This window comes from Galeopterus variegatus, unplaced genomic scaffold, assembly GCF_000696425.1.
Source record: "Galeopterus variegatus unplaced genomic scaffold, G_variegatus-3.0.2 Scaffold1586, whole genome shotgun sequence".
In the NCBI taxonomy this organism is placed as follows: domain Eukaryota; kingdom Metazoa; phylum Chordata; class Mammalia; order Dermoptera; family Cynocephalidae; genus Galeopterus; species Galeopterus variegatus.
In genome coordinates, this window is record NW_007727697.1 from 27,474 (window position 1) to 38,432 (window position 10,959).

General features: G+C 41.2%; 1 protein-coding gene across 1 annotated transcript; it reads right to left on the reverse strand.

The window, feature by feature from the left end:
• Nucleotides 1-652: 652 nt before the first annotated feature.
• Nucleotides 653-5,284, reverse strand: LOC103594604 (uncharacterized protein C2orf78-like). The gene is given in 2 exon segments (XM_008577841.1): nt 653-2,265; nt 5,188-5,284. Coding segments are annotated over 2 exon segments (1,710 nt in total).
• Between the last annotated feature and the right edge of the window lie 5,675 nt (nt 5,285-10,959).

Here is a 10,959-nt window from a genome sequence, read left to right on the forward strand (position 1 = left end):
CCCAAACCTGTTGGAGATACGTCCTGACCGTGTTTTCTAAAAAGCTATCTTGTAGGTCATGAGACATAAAGCCATCCTCTGAGAGAGACTGTTTACATTTCTTCTGGTCAGCCCAGACTGGTCTGCAGCCTTCTTCAACTTTATCCAAATTTTACTCTTTTTATCTAAATTCAGACTCTGCATCTTACTTTTGCCATTTCCGCTATTTCTGATTCTTCTTATGAGCCATCAAACCTCTCCCCTTTTGGTGTTCCTAGTCCTGAACTGGGATAACTCCTCTTTCCTCAGTTCTTTTCCCTTTATTCCCTGTTCTTCAACCCAAGTTTCATTTCCTTCTCTCGAAAGCAGCCTTTGATCCCCACCACCACCACGAAGGAAAAACCACAGTTAAGAGCATCAGAAAACTCAACAGGCCTTTTTATTACTCAGCTATTAATTCTAGGACATGTGTTTATTCAGTTTCATTAAGTTTTAAAAATATATCAGAATAGAGAAATTTGTATCTATAAGCACATTGTATCTATCTATATTCGTATCTATCTACTTATCTATATCTATGTTGTGTCTATCTATCTATCTATAAATATATATAAATGTGTGTGTGTGGAAAACCAGCTAGTACCCAAAGTGGTTCCAAAAATCTAAGAAGCTCTTATTTTGCATAGCCATAGTATCTAGCAATTTCCATCTCTTTATCCTTCTCGATGAAATACTGCACTTACCCCAGAGATGTATTTTTGGCAGCATTCTCACACTCTTGCTGAGCCCGCTTCTTCATGGCCTCACGCTCTGGCCTCTGCTCTTTTGTAATGAGCGTTGACATTACTGGCTCAGGAACAGTTGGATTCCTCCATGGAATTCATTGGTAGCGTAAGTCTTGGAGTGGATATTGGGTTTGAGGCTTGGGTGGTGACTGGAGCTTGGTGACAGCAGTGGAAACGGACCCCTGCTGGAGAGAAGTGCAGGATGATGTTTTGTTGGGTGCGGGCCCAGAAGCAGCCGTCTGAGGGACACTGGGAGACCTAGGGTTGGTCAAACCTGGTTGGGTTCTGTTGACTAGAATGGGCTGAGCTGGCCTGGCAGGACCTGTCATTGATGCATTGGCAGGAGCTGGATGGGATGGATTAACGGAGTTAGTAGCACCAGGCTGGGACGTGTAACACATAGCAGGCCTATGTGAGACCAGAGACTGTGGTCTCCGAGAAGCAGGTCGAGGTCGAGGCCTATCCAGGGTCAGAAAAGGCAAAGGTATCAACCTGACCTTCCCAGGAGGTGGCAGCTCATACTGGGATGGAGATGGAGACTCCTCTTCAGCACTACCATCTCGTTTCTGGTCTTTGACTTGAGTTTTCTCAGGATTTTTACCCTTCCATGAGGTATCCAGCTGTCGTTTGCTAGCTCGGGCGGGCTGGGGTTCTCTGGTGTTGCTAGAGTTTCCTAGGGTCCGAGAGGAAGAGTGCCCAGCTTTCTTGTCCTTCTTCCACCCCAGGGCATGAAACACCTGCACAGAATCCAGCATGTGCATGCCTAGGCTTCTTTGAGGCTTTTGAAAGACCTCTTGGCCAAGGTCAGGTTGATTTCCCTTCCTCTTCTTCCTGGGAATGGTTGGCTTCTCCTCTGCCTGGACTTTGTTCCCTGGCTGCTTACTCTCTTCACCTTTCCTGGAGTGATTCTCTCTGTTTCTTTTGTTTTTTTCCTGCCCATTGTCCAATGTGCCTTGAAGATAGTAAGACATCTGGCTTCCTTCCTGGTAGGGAAGTGACAGGCTATGTCCCTGATTTGGAATCTGAGATGGTGTACCCTGAACTAGGCTGGCAGACAGTGATGGATACAGAGGGACCACAGTATTGGCAACTGAAGTTTTATCATACTGGGCTGCCATAGACGTAGATGAAACAGCTGTGTCTTGGTCAATGACAATCACAGTGTAGTCTTCTAGTGAAGATGACTTCTGTTCAGTGCTTCCTGTGGTATCCAACTTAAAGATACCTGGATAGGAGGCAGCTGAAGTGGAGATCTGGCTCTGGCCAGTAACCACAGACAACATAGTTGTGCTAGAATGTGGGTAAGGGTAGGCACTACCTATGAGTGGCTGGAAAGAGGTGCCAGAAGCTGATGGCAGTAGCCATGCCGAATTCACAGCTGGAGCACGGGTGCTGGAAAAGTTGCAGACACTTCCTGTTAAAGAAACTGCATTGCTCATCACAGGAAGAGAGAGCTGGAGAGAATTTGCAGCTCCAAGTACAGATGGATTTTGGAAATTTTCTGCAAGGAACAAAAGGGTGATGAAAAATCAATGAGACTGATAAACTTTCACTATCTTTAAGGAACAGCATTATCTTAAGCTTGCTGTAATCAGGAAGTCTCTAATACCAATAGTCACTGTGATACCAACGTCAAAGTGTATGATGTCTGTAAGTGCTGGAACACTTTGGTACTCTTCTGAGGAACTGCCTCTGCTCCAACTGGGGCAGAGATGTGCAGAAGACCCAAGCGGTCTGGTTCATATGTTGTTCCCCAGGTTAGAAGCGAACTTCTCCCTGCCCTGTCTTTCCCTTGAGCGTGTACTAGCATTGTCTCATAACTATCTCCTAGAATAGAAGCATTTTAGAAGTAGGAGGCCCTTAGCAAACTTCAGTTTTAACATTCTCATGTTACAATTGATAAACTTTCACATGTTTAAGGAAAAGCATTATCTTAAGCTTGCTGCGATCAGAAAGTCTCTAATACCAATACTCACTGAGATACCAAAATCAAAGTTTATGATGCCTGTAAGTGCTGGAAGACTTTGGTACTCTTCTGAGGAACTGCCTCTGCTCCCACTTGAGCACAGATGTGCAGAAGTCCCAAATGGTGTGGTTCATTTGTTGTTGCCCAGGTTAGAAGCAAACTTCTCCCTTCCCTGTCTTTCCCTTTAGCGGGTACTAGCATTGTCTCGTGCCTATCTCCTAGAATTGAAGCATTTTAGAAGTAGGAGGCCCTTAGCAAACTTCAGTTTTAACATTCTCATGTTACAAGTGAGGAAATGGAGGCTCAGAGAGGTCAGATTGACTTATTCAAGTTCCCTCATTATGTTACTATCATTACCTGGTTACAGACCCTGACTCCATTGCTAGTACTCTTGCTCTGAGCCAAGGCCAGAAACTGGGAGAAATAAAACTTTAAATCGAAGCAATTTTATTTTGTCCATTAGAAAACTGTACAGCTCCTACTATTGTAATCTTCGGTCTCATTTTGCTTGGGTAGGTCACATGCCATTTCCTAGACTTCACATGTAAGCCAGTCCAGCAGGTAAATGTAAAGGACCATTCTTTACCCTCTTCAAGCCTAGCTTCTCATCCAAAGTCAAAATGACATCCTGAGAGTTTCTCAAGTAATGATGTTTGGAAAAAAAAAAAAAGTTATTTAAACTCTGTGAGCTTTAGGTTACTGATCTAAAAAGTCATCATCATAATATGAACTGGTATCATTCATACATGAATGAACGTAATATATATGACTTGTATGAAGGAAGATCATTAAGTTCTGGAAAGACAATAAGACAAAAATTGTGAAAAACACACAACATTAAGCTACAAAAAGGAACACATAGGTATTAGTAAAGGGGAGGTATAAGGAATATAGCAAGAATCAAAGCTTAGTAAGTTTACTCATAAATGAAGTTCTGTTACCATAGATGTAATATTATGAAAGTGGATATTATCTCCTCTACTTGAGAGAATCCTGCTAACGAAAAACAGACCACGATAAAGGGGATTTTGAATGAACCAATACACGTAGACAGAGAAGCCGTATTAATAAACAGGTGTAATAAGCAGGAAATTGCAGTAAATGTGAATGTATAGGTAGCCATGATATATGCAGCCAAAGATTTTAATAAAAACTGGTAAAAGCAGACAGCAAAACAATAACCATAAAGGAATTCCATTATTGTGCTCATTCCTATTTCTCTGAATATTACCCAGCAAGTAGAAGATATTAATCCTAGTTGAAATGAAAGTTCAATTAATATAGCCACATAACACGCAGAAAGAAAAGTATCATGAATATTTTTATATTTATCCTGCAAACATAGATTATAATCATCGTCAACATCTAAGAAAATGTAATTTCCGAAGCCTAAAAAAATCACCTCCAGAATCCAAGTTAAAAAACAACCCAAACACTTAAAATTCTGTTCCATCCAGGCCCCTAGATAACCACTTTTCTTAATTTCTTGTTTATGGGAAGCATCATTTCTAAAACATTTCTTCACTGTTCATTTATAAAACTGTCAGGCGTCATCTGAGTTCAAAGAAGAAACAGAAGGAAACCAGGCAACTAAATATGACTTTCCTGATGAGCTGCTTTTCCTAGTGACACCCTATTGTAGCCTTAGTTTCCTTCTCAGTCCGCTCATCTAAGTACACTCTGACTGCATTTTGCCCTGCTCCGAGATGATTTCCCTTTATGCTCGTGCCGCTTTCATTTAAAATCTTGAGTCCCCTTCCACATTCCATCCCAAACTGCCTTCTTTTTTTCTTGAGAACTCCTGCGTGTTCTCCACCTCTTTCATCGATTTTGTCCTTCCTCATTTTTACCTTTTCTTGCCCTTCTCCATTCCCGTCGGCCTGTGCTGGATGACAACAGCGCCAAACTTCCTTGCCCTAAGAACACCTGCGGCCTTCTGGCCCGCTAATCTCCATCCCCTCTCCCTATTTTTTTTTTCACCTACTTTGCACAGAAAATGTCACAACACGTGAATATTCCTTTTTGAACAGCACTGAATTTGAAATACTGGAGTTAAAATATTAGTAGAGGGAGACAGTTGCAGATGAAACATCTTGGTATATGTTCTTAGTTTTCTTCTCCACCAAGGCTTTTTCTCTGTTTCTCTTGAAACAAACGGTCTCAAGACTTGTGTAATTTCATTTTCTGTACACAAGCTCTTTAAGATTGAACATTAAAAAGGAAAGGGTCCAGAAAGAATAACCAATCAATTATCCTAATATAACAGATGAGGAAACAGATTTTCTGAGGGAGTAGTGTCCAAAGTTACACAGCTAGTACATATCGGAACCAAAACTGAAATGAGGTTTCCAGAATTCTGGTTCAATACTTTCCCCCATTATTCTAAACCACTTTGACTGTACTGCTAACGTGAGAGGGAAGAAATCTAATGAGGCACTAAAAAGTTTCTGTCCTTACCTGATATGGTGAGAGAAGAGAAAACGTCAACTGAGGATACACAGGATGAGGAGACGTTACTGGAGGATGTGTGGGTGGCAGAGTACAAAAGGCGCATGTGTCCAGTACAGAGGTTACTGATCACTGGCCACTGGTCACTGGCGATGATTGGAGTTTATCTACAGACAACTCCATGGAAACCCCAAGATTCTACCAGGTGGCAGTAGGTTGGTGGGTGAGTCATGTCACAAAACAGGCAGTTTAAAAGTATGCAATAGCCAATAGGGAGCTCAAATTTCCAACAGGAAGGTGAGATTGGACGGAGAGAGTGGCAGGAGCAGCATCTAAATGTCTGAACTCAGGGCAGGTTAAATACTGCAAGACAGACATAATAGTTCCACATTCCCCTAGATCATCGCAATGCTTCTTCTAGATGTTCATTGATAGAATTAACTGAGTTATTTATATTTTGTATATTATTTTTAATGTAATATATAATATTGTACATTTATAAGTATACATTATATATACACTTAGTTAATATCCTTGGGGAAGAAGGAAAGGGACACATAGGGTGAGCAATGGCAGTTGTTCTGAAACTATTTCAGTTATTTTGCTTAGTGAAATTCCTGCAACTTTCAGGGAGCAAAGGAAGGGATTAAAGGGCTCTTTTTGTGCCTTTGTTGAAGACTAGGGTGAAGGTGGTTGAGTGTGCCTTGTAGGGAATGATGTAATCCAAGGCTCTTCTCTTAGTTTCTTCTCCTTGAATCCTACCTTCCTTGGGCTGGGCTGGGCTGGGCTGGGCCGGGCCAGGTGGCACCAGATTGGACTTGCAACTCTCTTCTGCTCTCCTTTCTTCCCCTTCATTTTAGGAATTGTTTCTGAGATGAGCCTTGATGTTGCATTCTGATACTCGTGGATGTTACTTCCTGTAAACTTCAAGAAGCAGGGGTCTTCTTTTCAGTGCCCCGATGCTTTAAAAAATGGAATCTGCCTATTCAAAGCCAACACCAGATTGGTAGAAGATACAGGTAATTGCAGACGTTCCGTCTTCTGGTCTGTGGTCACAATTCTTTTGCCCATAATTTGCTGTCTCTGGCTCCTTGCACCTCTTCATAGACATTCTGCCATCCTGCTCTTTTATACATGGGAAGCATTTGGGATATTTGCTGTCTTCTCACTAGAGACAATGCAGTGTGGCAGTTACTGTAGCCTCGTCTCCCTTGTAAACAGCCACTGGAGAATCTTGGGCATCTAAGATTCTTCGTAAGCCATGGTTGGGAGCAATGCCAGGGGAAATGAAGAGAAGAATAGTTAGAGAAAGAAGACATTGATGGAAAATAGGGAACAGGACAAAAGAGACTCGTATATTTATTGTTTTCTGTAAGAAACAAGTTGACATTCTTTGGGCCCATTTTGTACTAGCAGAACAGGCAATTCACTGTGTGTGTGTGTCTGTGTGTGTGTGTGTGTGTGTGTGTGTAGATATATTTTTTCAACGTGTATATGTTTTATGTTGCTAGAGAATCCAGGAGCTGCCACGGATTTGTACACTGAAGAGAATAGTCATAAACTTATTTGCTTTTTTGTTTTATGTCATATTACCTTATGTATGCCATTCATTATTATGTTTGTAGAATATGGTTTCCTTTTAAGTGCTTTGGTTTTCCTACATGTTTTTTTCACCCCTAGTCCTATTTTTTAAGAATCCAACACTAGAAGACATATTGCGTGTTCTTTTCTCTTGATTTTTTTTTATTTTGAAACATCACAAACTAACTTGACTTGATGGATTTTGTGGAGAAAATTAAAGAGGGGTCCGTGAAAATGGCACTGTGGTGAGTGTATACCACATTACGTGTGGTATAAATTATGTGCCCGAGCATTAGGAAGAGATGTTGCTGTCAGCCCACTTGGCCTGGTTGCCTTTTTTTTGTTCCCCTGGTTAGTGCTTTTCTCACTAACTTCTCTTGTGACCATGATAAAGTGAGTTAGGACTGAGTTTCTAACAGTTGATATTAGGATTAAGCTGGTTTGGGGGAGGAAATGCATGGGTAGAATCATTTTTCTTGGTGGCAAGCTTGTAGGCATGCCTAGAACCATCTTTCTGGGGACTTTTCTAGTGGCACTGAATAGGTAGTATTTGATACAAGATGCTATGAGCCCAGAAGAAGATACGTTCATAGGTGGGACCTGTAAAGATCATTATTACTTTTATTGGCTTATTTTCCCATCTCTTCCAATAATGCTTCTACTGCATATTGTGCAATCTGAATTTTTAAGGTGATTGTATGTGTGTGTTTGTGGGGGTGATGCTTATCTGAGAAGAAATTGTGAAAGGTGTGGCAGGGTAGACATATGGTTTAAGTTTCCAAGTATTCTTCCCTTTGAACTTAGCTTCACCTCTCACATAGCTTACTTCCACAATACTAACACGAATTGTGAGGCTAACAACGTATACGAAGTGTCTGCAAGCCAACCAGTCTCTATTTTCTCTATGCTCCCAGGGAAATCAAGGGAATCCATTGCCACTACATGTATGGGAGGGTGATGTGGATACGGAGGAGTGTGGTAAGAACAACAACGTGTTTACATATGAAAATACTCAGTTGCAACATTCAATTCTATTTAGGCAAATGCTTCTCATAGTTAGGTCTCTCCTGTTACCCCACCTCTGTAACGATTTTCTCTCCACAGTTTCTAGCCACTTCACTCTAGCTCCCAGTCTCACCATCATCTTAACCTCTAAAATAAATCTCAAATGTAGGAGGAAGAACCTGAAGAGCTTCAGTCTAACACTCTGGAACTTGCTTAAGTCCCACCCTGACTGAAGTCTTAGTTTTCATAGTCAGGGTGTTATTTTGTTCCACAGAACCATTCCCTGCATTTCGTACCCTTCGGGATAACTGGTCTTCTCTCAGTGTAACATACGCAGACCATCCACCCCTGAGCCATTCTCTCTTTTTGCTTTTCTTAAAGACTGGAATAACTCAAACGCCTACATTGTGCCTGGGCCCTGCCAGATACTGCTAGATATTGTTAGTGTCTTCTTAGCTGTTTTGTGCTCTGAATGTCCATTACTCCTATATGTCATGTGTCTGTTGGCCTTTCTTGTTTCTTTGAGAAATGCCTACTCAGCTCCTTTACCCAATTTTTAATTGGTTTATTTGGTTGTTTGTTTTAAGTTGTTTCTGTTTCTTGTATATTCTGGATATCAATCCTTTGTCCGATGTATATTTTGCAAATATTTTCTTCTACTCTATTGGTTGTCCTTTGCTATGTTAATTCTTTTTTGCTGCACAGAAGCCCTTTAGTTTGACATAATCATATTTGTTTGTTTTTCCTTTGGTTGCCTGTGCTTTGGGGGTTGTATTCATACAGGTGAAGATATACTTTTACCTCATGCTGGACTCAGTACCTTCCAAAAAAACCTGCTCTTTGCCAGTTCCCATACCTTCTGGAAACCCTATTCTCCCCAGAGCTGGGTTTTTGTGTGTGTCATCTATAACTGAGTTTTTTTTCACCACAAATTTGTGCCTTTTAGCCAACTGGAAGTACAACATCAATATAACTTTTGTGAAGGTTTATTCCAAATGTCAGCTTGGTTAGATGAAGGAATGCTGAGAAACCTGGTAAAGCAATCTTTTCAGGTGCAACCATGATGGTGTTTCCAGCAGAGATTAGTATGAGAGTCTGAGCGGCCTGGGTGGGAAAGACCCACCCTCACTGTGGGTAGGAACCATCAAATCCACTGGGGTCCGGAGAGAACAAAACACAGAGGAAAGGGGCCAGCCCGGTGGCGCACTGCTACAGTGCGCCGCTTGGGAAGCGTGGCGGCGCTCCCACCGAGGGTTCGGATCCCACATACAGACCGGCTGCTCACTGGCTGAGCGAGGAGCGGGGGCAACACCGAGGGTTGTGATCCCGTTGCCGGTCCCGGTCCGGTACCGGCGCGACACTGAGGGTTGCGATCCATTGCCAGACACGAAAAAAGACAAAAAGGAAAAAAAAATAAAAAAAAAGACTGTGAGATTCATTTTCAGTGATTTTTTTCTTTTATATAAACTATTCATTAAAATCTGTGATTTTTTTGATTGAGTGCCAATAATAATTGTAACAATAACTCAATCCAAGGGAAGTTTTTTGTTTGTTTTGTTTGTTCTTCTGTGTTTTTGTTTGTGTGTTTGTTTTATACAGAACCATATGGTTACTGGGTAAAATTTAGATTTACACATTTATTTTTTCAGAGGCTATGATAGAGTGACCAATAAAATACTTTGAATCTGTAAATATAATAAATGTGGATAAAACTCTGTGAGTGGAGTAGGATGAAAATACAAGTTCAAGAAGAAAAAAATAATGTAAATTTCTCACTATTAAAAATTAAAGCTTTTTATGTTTTTTTAAAAGACTGAGAAAAGAGACACTTAAAAAGAATGATTTAATATCCTATTTTTATTACTAACAAGATATTGTCTTTAAGAGAATTGCCTTGATGCATGTATTATATTAAATATATAACTGAGATGACTAATAAAATTACAAAAAGTTTCCTTGGTGAACAGTATAAATTTAACTGTAATAGCTCACTATAATTAGGATCTTAGCTAACAGATTCCTTGGGGAGGAATCGTTTAGTTATGCATTAGTTTAAAGTAAAAACACTGTGTCTTGAAAAAAAAAAAAGTTTCCAAATTATGAAGCACTAAATTAGTGCAGGTTAATAGTACTTTTGCTAGTATAAACTGTGCTGGAAAGACAAAGAAGTCTGGGGTCAGACAGAAAGATTTGAACAAAGTCGCTTATTTTTTCTTAGCCTGGTTCCCCTTTGTAAGAAGAAAATATTTAGCAATTAATAGCTAGGATTGAGTATCTATGCACACAAAGAAAATGCCAGGCTATCATTGGTTTAAATAAGAAACAAGTTTATGGGTCTCTCCCATAGAAGCAGTCGAGGCAAACTGCCTAGGACAGGCATAGGGGCTCCCCAGGTATCAGGCACCAGGTCTGCACACTCTGGGTTCCTCCATCCCCAGAGTACAGGCCCATCATACATCCATGATGGCCACCGCGCAGAAAGGGAAGCCAGCGAATGTATTTTTCACGTGTTCTAATCAAAATTGGGCTCCTCTTATTGAGAAAGGAGGGAAGAGTAGGCTTGATGAGGCAACCTGCTGCTCTGCTAAGCGAAGTGACAGGGCTGTGGTGAGGGCATGTGGAGTCCAGCCCCGAGCACACACTGGGCCACCACGGAGGTCAGCACCCCTCCCTTCCTTCCCCTCTGGTGCCCTGTCCTTGCCTGAATCCCTCCCAAAGTCAGCATTCACTGTGATACCAGTTTGTGGTGCTTATGTCAAAGTAGTGAAACTGATGAATAAATGCATCTAACAGTGTCCACCTAGACATGAAGATGATGAGCTTGAGTTTGGATTCTAGAGATGGCCATACCACATTCCTACTCCTGGAGCTCCTGCTTACTGGCTGTGGGACTCGGGGCAAGTTTCTTAACCTCTTGAAACTTGTTTCATCGATTGCAAATGTCAACCACAGTAGTGTTTGTGGAGAGGATTCAAGAATATAAGGCATGAGAAATACTTAGGAGAGTGCCTGGTACACAGTAATGCTCAATAAATATTAGCAGCTATTTTATTATTATCAATATTATCGTCTATATTAAGGTGATCCTGGTTATCTCTCTGCGTTTACTCTTCACTGCTTTCTTTAGCTTCAAAAAGCCTTACCAGTGAGGAAGAGAATGAGGCTTCTGCCATTTCTCCTGTCTAAGAAGCTTTA